Source organism: Eleutherodactylus coqui, chromosome 5 (assembly GCF_035609145.1).
Source record: "Eleutherodactylus coqui strain aEleCoq1 chromosome 5, aEleCoq1.hap1, whole genome shotgun sequence".
Lineage (NCBI taxonomy): Eukaryota > Metazoa > Chordata > Amphibia > Anura > Eleutherodactylidae > Eleutherodactylus > Eleutherodactylus coqui.
Window position 1 is genome coordinate 254,023,818 of NC_089841.1, and position 19,671 is coordinate 254,043,488.

At 48.5% G+C, this 19,671-nt stretch overlaps 1 protein-coding gene across 1 annotated transcript; it reads right to left on the reverse strand.

Annotated features, from left to right (window-relative positions):
• Window positions 1-1,618: 1,618 nt before the first annotated feature.
• Window positions 1,619-16,925, reverse strand: NDUFA13 (NADH:ubiquinone oxidoreductase subunit A13). The gene is made up of 5 exons (XM_066604516.1): window positions 16,768-16,925; window positions 14,227-14,305; window positions 6,176-6,247; window positions 3,616-3,685; window positions 1,619-1,792 (listed from the first exon to the last, which is right to left on the reverse strand). The coding sequence occupies exons 1-5, from the start codon at window positions 16,859-16,861 to the stop codon at window positions 1,673-1,675; spliced, it is 435 nt and encodes a 144-aa protein (XP_066460613.1). The 5' UTR covers window positions 16,862-16,925; the 3' UTR covers window positions 1,619-1,672.
• Window positions 16,926-19,671: the final 2,746 nt, after the last annotated feature.

A 19,671-nucleotide genomic window follows, 5' to 3' on the forward strand; every position in this document is an offset into this window, starting at 1 on the left:
TACTTTTCATTTTGGGCCTCTTTGATAAGAAGTAGCTCTTCATTCCTTTACATCAGAAGACGAATCTTGTTATACTACATAATGACAGAACACCATCAAGAACTCCACGGGAAACCAAGGGGTCATTGTTTTAATATTTTTAATATGCTCATTTCCAAGGTTTCGTGGGTGAGTAGATATCTCAATACCTGCTACACCTTGGGTGGCAAACGTGTCAATTCAGGGTTAATAAAGTATTGTCATCAGTAGAGTCCTCTTATGTCCAGCCTTGGTCCTTATTGGACATAATGACGACTGTATTGAGCTCCACTTTTTGTATGTGAATTATTCTATTTTATGGGGAAGTCCCGTCTGGCCGGCTCACGGGGTGTCTGGTAACTTTATTAATAAAGCCAGGCCTCCCACATCATCCAGATAACTTCTTGGTAAGGTACGTCACGCTGTCCTTCCAGTCGGGGTGTGCCCATATGCCTTGCATCCTTCCCCTTGCCAGCACTTCATTCACTCCTCGTGATGACATGCGTCACGCTGTGTCTCCAATAGGGGTGGGCTGACAGAATTTCAGCCACTTCCTATGATGACGTAGGCGACGCGCGTCATGCCATGTCTGCGGTAGGCTGCTTGTGCATGGGCGATGATCCGCTTGCTATAAATCACCCATGGTTCACGCTATGAAAAGCTTTCCATAGGCTAACTCTGGAAAGCACAGCCCGACGTGCACGAGCGGAGAATCATAGCAAATCTCCGCTTGCAAGGTTGAAATCGCGGCATGCTGCGTTTATCTGCGGTGAGCCTATTAGATGGGCTCATCACGGACACCTGGCAGTGCTCCTCCCCCGCAGCGGAATATCGCTAGCGATATTCCATCCCAGCCATGGACAGGCAGCTGTAAGGTCGGGACGGATCCTCTATTGTGAGTGGATGCAATCTCCTTGACAACTACACTGCGTGCTGCAGAGTCAGTGGGATCCATCTGGTGCTGTTTGGCTGTGGGGATTCCCTTCATCTGTTCTCCAAACGGAGGTGTGAAAGCAGCCTTACTGTTTTTTACAACAAATCTATTTCTCCAGTCTTCTGAATGGAATTCCAGATTTATTCTACAAAGCAAAACAGCTCTTGCAGTTTAAGCAAGTGATTCGTCTTGGAGACGGCAATGCTTTCTGCTAAATGTAGAGAGATGGATGCTTAAAGAAACTATCACCTACATTTTTTCTCTAAAAGCTAAGTTTATGGGTAGGTGACCCGCTATAAGTTTTATACTTACCTCCATTGTTCCCCAGATTTGAGCGCTGGCAGCCGCCGCTCAGTGCATTGCTGCCAAGTAGTCTTCCCATTATAAAATTAGAACAGGCGGATTACTTCGCAGAGCCTCTCAATGCATTCAGCGTTCATACCGGGGGAACAACAGTTGAGGTAAGTATAACAGTGGGCCACCTACGATCAGCCCATAAACGTAGCTAGAAGTAGGTGACAGACTCCCTTTTATATACTTGATAACGTCTTTACATGCTGAGGATTTCTACTTGCAATACCAAAAAAAAAAAAAAAAAAAAAAACCACCCCCCACAAAAAAAAAAAAACAAAAAAAAAAACAAACACACTTGAGCCAACACACAGAGAAAGTTTACATAAGGTTTTATTTCCAATGTTAAATACATAATCCAGACGGGGCTCAAACATTCCACGAGAAGGCCGTCTCTGTTTCTCTCAGGTCCTTCTCTGGACGGAGGTTGTACAGTTCATTTATTATAGGAGTCACCCAGCGGTCCGTGTGGAAGACGGATTCCCCAACCTGCCAGATATACAAGCACAGATGTGACAGCCACCTTCATGGACGGCGAGAAGACAATACACAATCCAGCAGATAAAAGGTATCACTCTCTTTTGGTAGATTTTTCTAAACGACTCTTCAGGGTATGTTCACCGCTCAATCCATGGAGGATTTTTCCCATATGGATTCTGCCTCTAAAACTACTGCTAGGCTGCGGCGGTCTGCCATGGATTTTGCCAAAGCCCCCAAAGCTTGAGGGTGCACTAAGATTTTGATAAGAACATGTCCTCTTCCGTTTCCTGTCTAAGGCCACTCTTTTGCACAGCTGTGAGTCCCATCTTTGACGTTCCTTCAGAACGCGTCGCCCATTGTTTTCAAAGGGGACAGAAAGCACATTGTATGGCATGTGAGTGTGATACGAAGTTTTCCATTGAAAACAATGCGAAACACTTGCCAATCTGGAGGAATCGCAACTGTACTGAAGTGATGGGAGGCGGTTTTCGACACAAAAACCCCTTGTATCCGTAGGTACCTCGCACTTTGGCGAGCGCGATATCAGGCCAAGCTTCACAGCCCGATATCACGCTCACCTGTATGTAGAAGCCTCAGACTTTCAAATTCCCCTCTATATCAGTGTTTCCCAATCTAGCCCTCCAGCGACGCTCAATAGCTCGTGCCTTGAGGATTTAATGTAGTAAAATATGTGCCATATAGAGTTTTTATTCCATCGCCACCAGAAAGAAATAAGTTACATGTACCCAAAAAAATGCGATTGTAAAAACAGCTATCCTGCAAAAATCAAGCTCTCATAGGGCTGCACTGACCAAAAACATGGCTTTTAGAAGGAGACAAAAAAAAAAGGTAAGGAAAATATGCTGCATCACAATATATATATATATATATATATATATATATTTATTTTATTTTTTTTTATCAAGTTGCCCATAAATAAGCCAGCCTAAACTCACCCATTCCAGCTCCACCTCTCTGCACTCCCTGCAGGCACTCTGTGAATGGAGAGGCAGTACTGGAGTTGTGGCGGGTGAGTATAGGCTGGTTTATTTTTGTTGGGCATGGGCAGCCTAAAAAAAAAAAAAAAAAATATTCCTTGGAAAATGTAAGGCCAAAATTAGCAGCATCCTTAAGTTGTTTCAGGGGTCCTGTTTTCCTGCTTTATTTAGGTCCCCTGGCCAAACTGATCCAACGTATGATGAAATTGAATGTTGCCAAATGGACCTAATTGACCTTAATGGCGTTCGTTGGATCTCCGTTCATTTTACAAGACAAAGGAGTCCTTCATGCAGGACTTTCTTACAGTATTTTGTGCCAGATCTGCGGAACCCCTTAAACAGATGAGTACAAAGCCTTGCAGGAATTTTCCCACAAAGATAAGTTATGCCCAACCCAGAGGGTAGGTGACAACTATCTGATCAGTGGGGGAATCTGACTGCTGGGACCCTACCGGTAAGATAGTCAGCCCTGCCCTATGGCTAGGGGCCAACCTCTTATTGTGCACCAACTCCATCATGATGTTAAGTATCAATAAAGGATCGGCTGGAGTTCCTTGGTTCCTGCATTAGTCCTCATTAAGTATATCTGCCACTGTCTGAGCCACATAGGATGTGGTCTCTGACAACACTGAACTCGACCGATATCCAAAGGGGGGGACAGATTATCAGAATCCCTCTAAAGATACTAAGCAATGATTTCATAGACATTCTACATACAGAGCCCAAGTGTCATCCGGAGCTCCTCTAATGATGGCAGAATTCACAGACCTAAGCGCCCAATTTTATACATTTTTGTTCCCTACATGACTTATTGTTTATGTTCCATGTTTTTACCTTCCAGCCGGGGACATCTTTCATGATAATGGCCTCTTCCTCCAAGTTCTTTCGCAAAACTCGTAATGTCCTTTTAAAAACCAGACAATTAAGGTTACATACAGCAAAGCTGTGGCCAGTGCATTAAATCATAAAAGCTTAAACATAAAAAGCACAAACAGAAAGCTACAAGTCTGATGTGTTTGAGGCCACCGTGGGACCAGGACAAGCAAAGAACGAATGGCTGAAGTGAATACCCCCAACAGGTCATGTATATAGGTGAATTGGCACCGCAGATGGTTTGGGCAGCGACATTTTTGTTTTTTCATCCCAACTTTCTATGAGCCATAACTTTATTTTCTAGTCTCACTAGATTTGGTCTTTTCCAGAAGAAGTTGCATTTTTTTCCAATGGCACCATATAAAAAGTACCCTATAATGTGTGCATACTTGGAGTTGTTTTTCAGGCTTCACTTTATGATGCTCACTATGGAGTAAAAATCATTTATTTTTTCCCCAGAAAGTCAATCCAATTAGGTAACACCAAGTTTATATTTCCTAGAGGTGCATGGATGGACTTATAAGTCTCCTCACTCACCTTCTAGGTGTCTCCTTAAGGAGTGACGATACACCTACTGACCCACATCACGACCTCTCACTAGCCAAGCCAGATCCTACTGCACACTCATAGGGGGCAAAAACCCGAAATAACTGTCTGTGTATGGTGTCTGGATTGGTTTTCAATTCCCAATCATTTTTGCATAGACCTGTATAAAAGGGTCAGACATTAATTTGCAGGAATGCTGCCATCCAATAGATGGCGCTGCAGGAGTTGTTCCAATGTTCCTTATTTGCATATACTTTATTATGTATTACTACTTGTGCAAAATGTTTAATTAAATTAGCCCAGTCTCACCATTTCCTGCACCTGGTGGCCAATCTACTGAACTACACTGACTGCCATATGTCATGTCATGCTTAGATTTACATTTTTTTTTTGGTAAAGTTAAATCACTGAAATCAAAACTAAAATTCTGATTGTACTTTGGGCGCTGCTAAATGTAGATGCAGACAAACTCACCAAGTCCAAGTGTGCAAATTAAAACTTACTACACACACACACAATTTTTTTTATTTTTTTTTGTCTAGATTTGGGATATTTTCGTCAACCTAAGCTAGTATGGCCAAGTGTTACATATATAGCAATTCTTGGTCTAGAAAGACCGCCGAGGATCGTGAGACTGGGGCTATTCCACTCCCCTCTCCTTTACAAATGCAATTTCCAATTTTACCAAGCAGACTATCCAGTTACATCTATATGTAGCACAACCCTTCCAGGATAGTTGCTCCTTGTGAGGACCATCTATATTAAGGGATATGGCCATAGGTTTTCCCTGCCTATACTTTATGACGATGCACTGGCAATTATCCATATGCCATCACATCAGTTCATGTACCGTATTTTCCGGCGTGGCGTATAAGACGACTTTTTAACCCCAAAAAATCTGCTCTGCAGTCGGGGGTCGTCTTCCACACTGGGTATACAGTGTCTGAAAAAACAACAAAAAAAATATTCACCTCCCGCAGCGCTGCTGCAGGCTGTCGCTTCCCAATGCACACTGGCAGACCATTGCTTTCTACAAGCGGAGCTTGAATGCCCCGCCTACAGAAAGCTAAAACTCTGATTGGCTAACTTAGTCTGGCATTAGCCAATCACAGCCTTTCAATGACGTCATGAATGGCTGTGATTGGCTAACAGTCTGGCGTTAGCCAATCAGAGCATTAGCTTTCTGCTTGCTTGCAGAAAGCAATGCTCTGCCAGTGTGCACGAGGGAGCGACAGTCTGCAGCAGCACCGTCAGAGGCGAGTATTGATTCCTCCCCCCCCCCCTCATTGTATTCCGGGCATATAAGACGAGAAGTCGGGGGGTCGACTTATACGCCCCGTCATCTTATATACCAGAAAACACAGTACCAATTGTACACATCGTAAAATAGTATGTTAGGCTGAAAAAAAGACATATGTCCATCCAGTTCAGCCTATTACCCCCGCTCCTCACCCCATCATGTTGATTCAGAGGAAGGCAAAAATAAAAAAAAAAAAAAAAACACACTACACAATGAGGTAGAAGCCAATTCTCCTCATTTTAAGTGATGAAGAAAAAAAATTCCTTCCTGACTTCAATCTGGCAATCAACATAATCCCTGGATCACCAATCCTTTTGAAGTAATCAGTGATAACATGTAATATTGTAACACTCAAGAAAGACGTCCAGGACTAATCACCGCGTCCTCAAACAGAGTTCCATAGTCTCACTGCTCTTACAGTAAAGAACCCCCTTCTATGTCGGTACAGAAGCCTTTCTTCCAGACAGAGGTTGCCCTCTTGTTACAGTCACAGTCTTGGGTATAAATAGATGGGAGAGATCTCTGTACTGACCCCAGATATATCTATAAATAGTTACTAGAGCGCCCCCCTTGTTACAGTCCTGGGAATGAATGAATATATTTATCAGGAGACACGGTACAAACAGAATACTGGTGCACAAAGGAAGAACTGCAACATTCATGATATCTTGTTACCTTCTATCTGCCTCTGCCTGAAAGAGGGGAAGTAAAGCCAACCGAGCCTCTAAATCCTCAATATGGAGTCGTCTGTAAAACAGGAGGAGGACGTCACACTAAACACTAAGAACATGACAAGTTACATAAGATAAACCAGGAGAACTCCGAAAATAGCACAATACTTCATACGTGTTAAAGGGGTTGTCCTGAAGAAAAGTCAACCCACGGAAAAGGGTGGCAATGTGTTTGGAAGAAAGCAGCCATGTTTTTCTAACCCTGGACGGCCCCCTTAAATGTTAGCAAACATTCCCTTTAAAAACACAGGATTATCTTTAACTACTTGGAATGCCTTTGGATTAGAAGGGGTTAAGGCCCATTTACACCAGCAGATGATCACTCAAAGATCACTCAAAAGGACAGTGACAGCTTTCAGCGATCATTTTGCATAAAGTATTAAGTAGCTACTCAGCTACTTAAGTACCAATTAAGTGTGCAAATGAAGCCTTCCCTGAATGCAGTTAATAGCCCGAGGCTATTATCTGCGCTCAGATCCTTTGTTCTCCAAAGGGAAACAATGCTATCAGCACTACCCATGGAGAACTGCTGATAAGGCTGAAGGACGATTTTTAGGTTAGCTCTAATTTAACAATCAGCTAGCAGTGCGCGATGGCCTCGCATTTAGAGGCACCGATTATTGCAGCGATCGGTTGGTGTAAATGGGCCTTTACAGGCAGCAATCACACAGATCTCTGGTACACATGTATGTGACAGTAACATACGCCTACAAGAAATCCGCCACACGTGAATATACCGTTATTAAACACTGTTGGATATTTGGCGACTGCAGAGCGTACAATTGTTTCGGAGGGAAAGAAAAGGGGGGGGGGGGGAAGGGAGGGAAAGAAAAGGGGGGGGGGGAAGGGAGGGAAAGAAAAGGGGGGGGGGGAAGGGAGGGAAAGAAAAGGGGGGGGGGGGAAGGGAGGGAAAGAAAAGGGGGGGGGGGAAGGGAGGGAAAGAAACGGGGGGGGGGGAAGGGAGGGAAAGAAACGGGGGGGGGGGAAGGGAGGGAAAGAAACGGGGGGGGGGGAAGGGAGGGAAAGAAACGGGGGGGGGGGAAGGGAGGGAAAGAAACGGGGGGGGGGAAGGGAGGGAAAGAAACGGGGGGGGGAAGGGAGGGAAAGAAACGGGGGGGGAAGGGAGGGAAAGAAACGGGGGGGGGGGGGGGAGGGAAAGAAACGGGGGGGGGGGGAGAGAAAGAAACGGGGGGGGGGAGAGAAAGAAACGGGGGGGGGGAGAGAAAGAAACGGGGGGGGGGGGGGGAGAGAAAGAAACGGGGGGGGGGAGAGAAAGAAACGGGGGGGGGGAGAGAAAGAAACGGGGGGGGGGAGAGAAAGAAACGGGGGGGGGGAGAGAAAGAAACGGGGGGGGGGAGAGAAAGAAACGGGGGGGGGGGGAGAGAAAGAAACGGGGGGGGGAGAGAAAGAAACGGGGGGGGGAGAGAAAGAAACGGGGGGGGGAGAGAAAGAAACGGGGGGGGGGAGAGAAAGAAACGGGGGGGGGGGAGAGAAAGAAACGGGGGGGGGGGAGAGAAAGAAACGGGGGGGGGGGAGAGAAAGAAACGGGGGGGGGGGAGAGAAAGAAACGGGGGGGGGGGGAGAGAAAGAAACGGGGGGGGGGGAGAGAAAGAAACGGGGGGGGGGGGGAGAGAAAGAAACGGGGGGGGGGGAGAGAAAGAAACGGGGGGGGGGGGAGAGAAAGAAACGGGGGGGGGGGGGAGAGAAAGAAACGGGGGGGGGGGAGAGAAAGAAACGGGGGGGGGGAGAGAAAGAAACGGGGGGGGGGAGAGAAAGAAACGGGGGGGGGGAGAGAAAGAAACGGGGGGGGGGAGAGAAAGAAACGGGGGGGGGGGAGAGAAAGAAACGGGGGGGGGGGAGAGAAAGAAACGGGGGGGGGGAGAGAAAGAAACGGGGGGGGGGAGAGAAAGAAACGGGGGGGGGGAGAGAAAGAAACGGGGGGGGGGGGGAGAGAAAGAAACGGGGGGGGGGGGGAGAGAAAGAAACGGGGGGGGGGGGGGAGAGAAAGAAACGGGGGGGGGGGGGAGAGAAAGAAACGGGGGGGGGGGGGGAGAGAAAGAAACGGGGGGGGGGGGGGAGAGAAAGAAACGGGGGGGGGGGGAGAGAAAGAAACGGGGGGGGGGGGAGAGAAAGAAACGGGGGGGGGGGAGAGAAAGAAACGGGGGGGGGGGGAGAGAAAGAAACGGGGGGGGGGGGGAGAGAAAGAAACGGGGGGGGGGGAGAGAAAGAAACGGGGGGGGGAGAGAAAGAAACGGGGGGGGAGAGAAAGAAACGGGGGGGGGGGGGAGAGAAAGAAACGGGGGGGGGGGGGAGAGAAAGAAACGGGGGGGGGGGGGGAGAGAAAGAAACGGGGGGGGGGGAGAGAAAGAAACGGGGGGGGGGGAGAGAAAGAAACGGGGGGGGGGGGAGAGAAAGAAACGGGGGGGGGGGAGAGAAAGAAACGGGGGGGGGGGAGAGAAAGAAACGGGGGGGGGGAGAGAGAAAGAAACGGGGGGGGGGAGAGAGAAAGAAACGGGGGGGGGAGAGAGAAAGAAACGGGGGGGGGGAGAGAAAGAAACGGGGGGGGAGAGAAAGAAACGGGGGGGGAGAGAAAGAAACGGGGGGGGAGAGAAAGAAACGGGGGGGGGGGGAGAGAAAGAAACGGGGGGGGGGGAGAGAAAGAAACGGGGGGGGGGGGAGAAAGAAACGGGGGGGGGGAGAGAAAGAAACGGGGGGGGGGAGAGAAAGAAACGGGGGGGGGGAGAGAAAGAAACGGGGGGGGGGGGAGAGAAAGAAACGGGGGGGGGGAGAGAAAGAAACGGGGGGGGGGAGAGAAAGAAACGGGGGGGGGGAGAGAAAGAAACGGGGGGGGGGAGAGAAAGAAACGGGGGGGGGGAGAGAAAGAAACGGGGGGGGGGAGAGAGAAACGGGGGGGGGGAGAGAGAAACGGGGGGGGGGAGAGAGAAACGGGGGGGGGGGGGGAGAGAAACGGGGGGGGGGGGGAGAGAAACGGGGGGGGGGGAGAGAAAGAAACGGGGGGGGGGGAGAGAAAGAAACGGGGGGGGGGGGAGAGAAAGAAACGGGGGGGGGGGGAGAGAAAGAAACGGGGGGGGGGGGAGAGAAAGAAACGGGGGGGGGGGGGGAGAGAAAGAAACGGGGGGGGGGGAAGAAACGGGGGTCACGGCATTAAGGGGTTAAATAACGTACTAACTTCCTTCTCTGTGTCATTATGACGCAGGGATACAAGGGAGACAAGGGTTTGTTTTTTTCTTTCACTTTTTTTTGACCCTTTAGGGGACTTCCACAGAGACCCATCAGGACCCCCTGATCACATTCCGGGGGTCCGATGTTGACAGCCCTTTACATGCTGCAGTCACATAGACTGCAGCATTTAAAGGGTTAACACAGCAGAGATCAGAGGTTTTTTGACAGCCAAGCACCAGCTCTTCCTGCCACAGAGACCATCTACTTGCCTCTGACAAGCCATGGTCTCTATGGCAACTTGTAAACAAACTAGTGCAGGAGTTTTTCAAAGTCGGACACTGGTTCTCTGTGGGGACTGTGCAGGTAGAGCACAATGCCACAGCTTGTGACATTGTGCTCTGCAGCTCCCATAGTGAAACATAGCCCGAAAATCTTCTTGGCTATATAGCTATGGGCAGTGGAGCTCCTCCCGGAAAATTTCCGGACGTGCCACTCAAGGGGTTAAAGCATCCTTGAGAAAAAAAGATGGCCACACGGATTCTCTGACTACCTGATGTACACTGTACACCATTAATCTAAGATGTTACACTGTTTTTATTGGCTAGTAATAGTTGTATACTAACACACAGGGTGCACCAGGCAGCCAGAAAGTGGGGCGTTCATCTTTGTTTGTTCAGAACTGAAGGGTCACTTTAACAATACACTAGTGCAGGGGTGCATTACATGTGGCCAAATATGCTATTCTGTGTGGCCCCAATTATCTGGACACAGAAATATCTATGTCTGGGTCCCCTAAATATTAGGACAAGTACTAAGGGTGCCCTGTGTAGCCATGTCTGGGTCCCCTATATATTAGGACAAGTACAAAGGGTGCCCTGTGTAGCCATGTCTGGGTCCCCTATGTATTAGGACAAGTACTAAGGGTGCCCTGTGTAGCCATGTCTGGGTCCCCTACATATTAGGACAAGTACTAAGGGTGCCCTGTGTAGCCATGTCTAGGACAAGTACTAAGGGTGCCCTGTGTAGCCATGTCTGGGTCCCCTATATATTAGGAGAAGTACTAAGGGTGCCCTGTCTAGCCATGTCTGGGTCCCCTATATATTAGGACAAGTACTAAAGGTCTACTGTGTAGCCATGTCTGGGTTCCCTATATATTAGGACAGGTACTAAGGGTGCCCTGTGTAGCCATGTCTGGGTCCCCTATATATTAGGACAAGTACTAAGGGTGCCCTGTGTAGCCATGTCTGGTCTACTATATATTAGGACAAGCACTAAGGGTGCACTGTGTAGTCATGTTGGGGTCCCTATATATTAGGACAAGCACTAACGTTGCCCTGTGTAGTCATGTCTGGCCTACTATATATTAGGACAATACTAAGGGTGCACTGTGTAGCCATGTCTGGGTCTCCTATATATTTGGACAAGTACTAAGGGTGCACTGTGTAGTCATGTCTGGGTCCCCTATATATTAGGACAAGTACTAAAGGTCTACTGTGTAGCCATGTCTGGGTTCCCTATATATTAGGACAAGTACTAAGGGTGCACTGTGTAGCCATATCTGGTCTCATATATTAGGACAAGCACTAACGGTGCCCCGTGTAGTCATGTTTGGGTCTACTATATATTAACACAAGTACTAAGGGTGCCCTGTGTAGTCATGTCTGGTCTATATATATTAGGACAAGTACTAAGGATGCCCTGTGTAGTCATGTCTGGTCTCCTATATCTTGGGACAAGTACTAAGGGTGCACTGTGTAGGCATGTCTGGGTCCCTATATATTAGGACAAGTACTAGGGGTGCCCTGTGTAGGCATGTCTGGGTCTCTATATATTGGGACAAGTACTAGGGGTGCCCTGGGTAGTCATGTCTGGGTCCCCTATATATTAGGACAAGTACTAAGGGTGCACTGTGCAGTCATGTCTGGTCTCCTACATATTAGAACAAGTACTAGGGGTGCCCTGTGTAGCCATGTCTGGGTCCCCTATATATTAGGACAAGTACTAAAGGTCTACTGTGTAGCCATGTCTGGGTTCCCTATATATTAGGACAAGCACTATGGGTGCCCTGTGTAGCCATGTCTGGGTCCCTATATATTAGGACAAGTACTAAGGGGGCCCTGCGTAGCCATTACTGGGTGTCTATATATTAGGACAAGTACTAAGGGTGCCCTGTGTAGTCATGTCTGGGTCCCTATATATTAGGACAAGTACTAGGGGTGCCCTGTGTAGGCATGTCTGGGTCTCTATATATTGGGACAAGTACTAGGGGTGCCCTGGGTAGTCATGTCTGGGTCCCCTATATATTAGGACAAGTACTAAGGGTGCCCTGGGTAGTCATGTCTGGGTCTCCTACATATTAGAACAAGTACTAGGGGTGCACTGCGTAGCCATGTCTGGGTCCCTATATATTAGGACAAGTACTAAGGGTGCCCCGTGTAGCCATATCTGGGTCCCTATATATTAGGACAAGTACTAAGAGTGCCCCGTGTAGCCATATCTGGGTCCCTATATATTAGGACAAGTACTAAGGGTGCCCCGTGTAGTCATGTTTGGGTCCCTATATATTAGGACAAGCACTAACGGTGCCCCGTGTAGTCATGTTTGGGTCTACTATATATTAACACAAGTACTAAGGGTGCCCTGTGTAGTCATGTCTGGTCTATATATATTAGGACAAGTACTAAGGATGCCCTGTGTAGTCATGTCTGGTCTCCTATATCTTGGGACAAGTACTAAGGGCGCACTGTGTAGGCATGTCTGGGTCCCTATATATTAGGACAAGTACTAAGGGTGCACTGTGTAGTCATGTCTGGGTCTCCCATATATTTGGACAAGTACTAAGGGTGCACTGTGTAGGCATGTCTGGGTCTCCCATATATTTGGACAAGTACTAAGGGTGCACTGTGTAGGCATGTCTGGGTCTCCCATATATTTGGACAAGTACTAAGGGTGCCCTGTGTAGCCATGTCTGGGTCCCTATATATTAGGACAAGTACTAAGGGTGCCCTGTCTAGCCATGTCTGGGTCCCTATATATTAGGACAAGTACTAAGGGTGCCCTGTGTAGCCATGTCTGGGTCCCTATATATTAGGACAAGTACTAAGGGTGCCCTCTGTAGCCATGTCTGGGTCCCTATATATTAGGACAAGTACTAAGGGTGCCCCGTGTAGTCATGTTTGGGTCCCTATATATTAGGACAAGCACTAACGGTGTACTGTGTAGTCATGTTTGGGTCCCTATATATTAGGACAAGCACTAACGGTGTACTGTGTAGTCATGTTTGGGTCCCTATATATTAGGACAAGCACTAACGGTGTACTGTGTAGTCATGTTTGGGTCCCTATATATTAGGACAAGTACTAAGGGTGCCCTGTGTAGCCATGTCTGGGTCCCCTATATATTAGGACAAGTACTAAGGGTGCCCTGTGTAGCCATGTCTGGGTCCCCTATATATTAGGACAAGTACTAAGGGTGCCCTGTGTAGCCATGTCTGGGTCCCCTATATATTAGGACAAGTACTAAGGGTGCCCTGTGTAGCCATGTCTGGGTCCCCTATATATTAGGACAAGTACTAAGGGTGCCCTGTGTAGCCATGTCTGGGTCCCCTATATATTAGGACAAGTACTAAGGGTGCCCTGTGTAGCCATGTCTGGGTCCCCTATATATTAGGACAAGTACTAAGGGTGCCCTGTGTAGCCATGTCTGGGTCCCCTATATATTAGGACAAGTACTAAGGGTGCCCTGTGTAGCCATGTCTGGGTCCCCTATATATTAGGACAAGTACTAAGGGTGCCCTGTGTAGCCATGTCTGGGTCCCCTATATATTAGGACAAGTACTAAGGGTGCCCTGTGTAGCCATGTCTGGGTCACCTATATATTAGGACAAGTACTAAGGGTGCCCTGTGTAGCCATGTCTGGGTCCCCTATATATTAGGACAAGTACTAAGGGTGCCCTGTGTAGCCATGTCTGGTCCCTATATATTAGGACAAGTACTAAGGGTGTCCTGTGTAGTCATGTCTGGGCCCTATATATTAGGACAAGCACTAAGCATACACTGTGTAGCCATGTCTGGTCTCCTATATATTGGGACAAGTACTAAGGGTACACTGTGTAGCCATGTCTGGGTCCCTATATATTAGGAAACGTACTAAGGGTGCCCTGTGTAGCCATGTCTGGTCCCTATATATTAGGACAAGTACTAAGGGTGCCCTGTGTAGCCATGTCTGGGTCTCTATATATTGGGACAAATACTAGGGGTGCCCTGTGTAGCCATGTCTGGGTCCCCTATATATTAGGACAAGTACTAAGGGTGCCCTGTGCAGCCATGTCTGGTCTCCTATATATTGGGACAAGTACTAAGGGTACACTGTGTAGCCATGTCTGGGTCCCTATATATTAGGACAAGTACTAAGGGTGCACTGTATAGTCATGTCTGGTCTCCTATATATTAGGACAAGTACTAAGGGTGCACTGTATAGTCATGTCTGGTCTCCTATATATTAGGACAAGTACTAAGGGCCCCCTGTGTAGTGATGTCTGGGTCCCTATATATAAGGACAAGTAGTTATGGTGCACTGTGTAGGGCCTGGGAAGTGGTTCAGTTTGGCATGTTGGCCCTCAGACCATAACAAGTTGTACCCCTGCACCAGTGTTTTCAGAGTGGCACATACCCACAGGGGAATACATTAGCACTGCCGGGCTCCGTGCACTATCCCAGGAGGAGGGATAAATGGCTTGCCTTTGTACCATGTGATAGAGAAGCTCTGTATATAAGGTCTTGAGGTGTTTTCACACCTTCAGATGCTCCGCACCTTCTCTCTCTGTTCCATTTGCCTATGACCCAGTAGCCGAACATCGACATCCCAATCCCAAAAGCAAACATGGCGTAGCCTGCAACAGAGAAAGAGGGTCACTTACATGGACAGTTGCAGCAGAAAGCCCCCTATTGTACAAATCCCATTATTACAGAAAGCTAAACTTTAAGAATTTTCTTGGCTTTTTTTTAAATGCATGTTCAATGTAACATTCTACACTAGAAAAAATAAATAAAAATAAAATCAAAAATCTTGCAGCTTTCACACAGACCGCTGAGCTTAAAGGGGTTTTCCTAGGGAAATACACAGGGGTCAGAGTGGAAGCAGATGCTCCGCCCTCAGTGCAGTGGCCGGCAACTGCAGGCTGGGATTCCACCGATTTCACTAAGAGCTGCGCCGACCCCTGTGTATTTGCGGTGCTGTCGGTGGGCGCACAGTCAGCTGATCAGCCACGGTCCTGAATGGGTCCTATTCTAAGGATAGGCCATCAGTAGTAGTTTCCCCAGAAAACCCCTTTAATAACCCGACACGTCCCGTAATAAGATTCAGCAGTCATCTCACCATCAACAGACAAGATTACAGTGAGAGGATATATATCTCACACAGGATCTACCATTTATAATAGGTGATCACAGCTCACCTCCTCCCCCTCCCTGCACAACGACCTCCGCATAGGTCATGCCTAGAACAGTTTGCTATAAAAGTCAATGGGATCCCTCCTGTCCATTGTGTGACGGCCCACGAATTCTGCTCTAAACTATCTCTCAAAATGCTGTTAACGTTCCCAGACGCAGGATGGCCGCTCCATGGCTATATACAGGCAGGAGGGTGAAAATATAACTACAATCAGGAAAAACACAGATTAGAATATTGGAAGGTGTTTAACGAACTGGTTTTAATTAGTAAAAAAAAAAAATTATATATTTTAACATCCCCTTTAAATACAGGGAGGAGGCGGCTCGGTGGTCTCCAGATCTCCCATAGACTTGCTTAGGGCAAGCAGACATGTGCAGCTACATCTCGTTCACTCTCTGCCTAGAGGGGGCAGCAGTGCACCCTATAGGTGAGGGGGAAAGAGGGTCAGACTGGCAGCGCACAAGCAGCATACTTTCTGTAGCGCCTCCATGTGTCCTAGAAGTGGAATATGCTGATGGGAGCCCAAACAAAATGGCCCTAGGGAAAAAAAAAAAAAAAAAAGTATTTTTGTTGCCCCTAGCAACCAATCACAGCACAGCTTTCATTTCTCACGAGCGCTAGAAATAAACGCCGAGTCGTGATTGGTTGCTAGGGGTAACAAAGAATTCTGTTTATACAGTCCCATAACCTTCTAGTACCTTTAGGGGTGCGAGCGCTGTGGCTTCTGACCGGTACCTGAGGGGGGCGCACAAGATCCATCGTGGAAACTCGGACCGATATCTCGCTTGTGAAGTGGCGATTCTGGATGCGAGCACGATGCGTTTTTGTACTCGCGATTCTCATGTGTGAAAAATAAGTCGCACGCGCTTCCGGAAGTTTTCAATGGCAAAAATTGCATTGCGCTCACATGCAGGTCACACGGCTGGCGCAAATAACGCGCAAATTGTCAATCTTGCAGCTTCGCTGAGGCAGAAAATATCCGTTCATGTGAATAAACACCCTGAAATCACAGCGGTATAAACACGCACACATTCCGTCCGCATCGCCAGCGGAGGGATTGTCGCGTGCCGAGCTGCGTTCGCCTGTTACTTGTAAAACACGGACAAGTAACTTTTTTGGGCTCTCCCCGTGGCATAACAACCGGCGTACTAAACGCAGTATCACACATGCGATCGCGTATTTACTGCGGGTTTTTTTGCTTCACAACCCATTCATTTCAATTGGCAATTTATTTGTGAAATACGCTCCAAAGCGCAGAAAATAGAGGAGGCGCTGCGTGATATTGTGTGCGCAAAATATACAAAATGGCCAAAATCCCAAGGCTGTTTAAGCCCCCCAAACCGCGAACCTGAGGCGGGGATCACACGAGCGGAGCCTAACAGCGCAGCACGCGGCGAACGGTTCTCATTGATCCAGTCACACTTGTGTATATTTATTGCGCATAATTTGCACGTAAAACAACGAGCGCAGCCGGTCCTATTTTACCACGTTGGACTCGTACGGCGCTACTGTCCGCCATGCTGCACATACCTAGTTATATCGCCTCTGGGCAGCGTTTATACACAACGTCGCTAAGCAACAGAGTGGGGTATATAGACAGAAAAACGGAACAAGTCAGACCCCACATGACAGCGTGCGGGGGACACGGAGTCAAAGATGGCCACCACACTGGGCGATACGCCGGCGTGCACACACTGTTTACAGTACGCTGGTGTGCGGCGGTCTTAGAGGGGCTCCACACATTTATTCCTATGGGGCTGCCGGAGGGAGCTAGCCATGCCATTTATTGGGACTACTGGAGTAGATCAGGTATGCCCACTAGGGGGCGCCAGTGAGGAAGGGCTGTAGAGCAGCCGGTACAGAACCCCCTCCCTACACCCCGCCGGCCTGACAGACACCTACCGCTGTAACCACGCCGGGGAAGGTTCCTCTTATAGTCCACCGGCCCGTACCCGCCGGGAGGCGCCATGTCCTGCTTCACCTTGGACGCCGCCATCTTTCCCAGCTAAAGGCCGAAGCCTGTGGAGGAAATATTACGCTGAAAATGACGCGTCGACGGAACGTCCGCACGTCGGCGCCATCTTGTGTGTGGCAAAGTGCACAGCGTCGCCAGAACGCATATATACACATTCTGAATAAGTTCAGTAGCGCTACTGATTAGAGCCACCTGATTGGCTCTTCGGCACCACGTGACTACACTGCGTTCACGCGGATTGCCTTAAGCAGCCGTGCACTACACACTACACTTAAGCAGCTGTGCACAGACCCCCTTTAGGGTTAGGGTTAGGTTTAGGGTTAGATTTAGGGTTAGGGTTAGATTTAGGGTTAAGGTTAGGGTTAGGTTTAGGGTTAGGATTTGGGTTAGGGTTAGGTTTAGGGTTAGGATTAGGGTTAGGGTTTGGTTTAGGGTTAGGTTTAGTGTTCGGTTTAGGGTTAGGTTTAGGGTTTGGTTTAGGGTTTGGTTTAGGGTTTGGTTTAGGGTTAGGTTTAGGGTTAGGTTTAGGGTTAGGTTTAGGGTCTGGATTAGGGTCTGGATTAGGGTCTGGATTAGGGTCTGGATTAGGGTTAGGGTTAGGGTTAGGGTCAGTATTAGGTTTATGGTTAGGTTTAGGGTTAGGGTTAAGTTTAGCGTTAGCACTAACCCTCATCCTAAAGGGGGGGTCTGTGCACAGCTGCTTTAGGCCTCCTTCCCACGAACGGATTTCCGCCGCGTAATTCGCGGCGAAAATCCGCTGCGTTGCCCGCAGCTATTAGGTTCTATTGAACCTAATAGCACAATGCTCACGATGCGTAATTCCACCGCGGAATTACGCACCGCGATTTCTCCCGTCCTCACCCGCAGCATGCTCTATTTTCTGCGGGTGAGGACGGGCTGTACGCACTGACGGCTTCCATTGCAGTCAATGGAAGCCGTCCGTTCACGCTATCTCCCGCTGTAACCAGCGGGAGATAGCGTGAAAAAACGCTTTCCCGCCCACCGCCGCGCGTCATATGACGCCATATGACGCGGCCGGCCGCGTCACGTGACACGCTCGGTGACGCGGCGGCGGTGGGCGGTGACGGGCGGTGACGCGGCGGCGGTGGGCGGGGAAGCGATTTCACGCTATCTCCCGCAGGTAAGTATAGGGGCTCTGGGGGGCGCCGTGACGGGCTTCACAGCGTAATATTACGCGGCGGAGCCCGTCACGCTCGTGGGAAGGAGGCCTAAGTGTAGTGTGTAGTGCACGGCTGCCTAACTGTAGTGTGTAGTGCACGGCTGCTTAAGGCAATCCGCGTGCACGCAGTGTAGTCACGTGGTGCCGAAGAGCCAATCAGGTGGCTCTAATCAGCAGCGCTCCTGAACCTATTCAGAATGTGTATATATGCCTCCAGAACAGACGTGCGCACACGTGATCTGCGTGCCTAGAGGGCACGTAAGCGTCAGCTCCCCCCTCGTCATATATCTGTATTATACAAGTTTGGCACTAACAACCAATCAGGTTGAATCAGAAAACCCAAACAACCAATTAGCTTGCTGGAATTGTGAATCAGAACCAATGAGGTTGCTGGAATTGCTCCATAGTGCCGAACATGAGTGTAATATAGATATATGCCTCGCGCAGGCAGTCAGTTTAAAGACGCAGCCCTTTATTTTTTTTTTCCCCCTCATTTTCAGTCCCCCCCCCTCACCTCCTTACATTTCAAAAGATCCCAGCTCCTGTATTCATGCACGGTGCCGCTGTCTGCGGGCTCCTCGTGTTTTGCGGTTTATGTTGTATTTTTTCAGTGGAAATATTATATGTACTGTAAAATGTACTGAAAAAATAAAAAAATTTAGGTGAAAATAAATAGAAAAAATCCACAATTCCGCCATCTTTGAGCGTGTCTCTTTTCTAGAGCGTACACGTACACGCTGCAGTGGGAACGGCCTTTATTCTTCGGGTCGGTACGATGACTGCCGCACCTATTTTTTTTTACTTTCATAAAATAAAATATCTTTGGAAAAAACTAAAAAGTATTTTCTGCGCCCATCTTCTGACCGCCAGAAATTCTTATTTTTCCGTTAACATAGTTTCCATGACGACTAGTTTTTTATGGGACGCCCTGTAATTTCTATTGGTACCATTTTTGAGTACTTTTCTTCACTTTTTATTACATTTTTCTTGGAGACGGGGTGACCAAAAAAAATGCTAATTTCTGAAGTTGTGTATTTTTTTTCTGACGCCGTTCACCGTGCGCGATGTCATGCGTTAATTTGATAGGTCGGACCTTTATAGACGCAGTGATACCAAATATGTTTTTGGGTAATGTTTGGCTTTTTCTTATTGTAAATACGGGAAACGGGTCGCAGGTTTAAACTTTTATTACAATTTTTTTAATACTTAAAGGAGATGTCCCGCGCCGAAACGGGTTTTTTTTTTTTTTTTAACCCCCCCCCCCCCCCGTTCGGCGCGAGACAACCCCGATGCAGGGGTTAAAAAAAACACCCGCACAGCGCTTACCTGAATCCCGGCGGTCCGGCGTCTTCATACTCACCTGCTGAAGATGGCCGCCGGGATCCTCTGTCTTCGTGGACCGCAGCTCTTCTGTGCGGTCCACTGCCGATTCCAGCCTCCTGATTGGCTGGAATCGGCACGTGACGGGGCGGAGCTACACGGAGCCGCTCTCTGGCACGAGCGGCTCCATAGAAGACTGCTGAAGACCCGGACTGCGCAAGCGCGGCTAATTTGGCCATCGGAGGCCAAAAATTAGTCGGCACCATGGAGACGAGGACGCCAGCAACGGAGCAGGTAAGTAAAAAACTTTTTATAACTTCTGTATGGCTCA

Excerpts from the sequence above, each read along its gene's own strand:
- NDUFA13 (XM_066604516.1), bottom strand. The coding sequence starts at position 16,861 with ATGGCGGCGTCCAAGGTGAAGCAGGACATGGCGCCTCCCGGCGGGTAC. Across the intron at positions 14,306-16,767 it reads TCCCCGGCGTGGTTACAGCG|GCTACGCCATGTTTGCTTTT; the intron begins GTAGGTGTCTGT and ends TCTCTGTTGCAG. Across the intron at positions 6,248-14,226 it reads AAATGGAACAGAGAGAGAAG|ACGACTCCATATTGAGGATT; the intron begins GTGCGGAGCATC and ends CCTGTTTTACAG.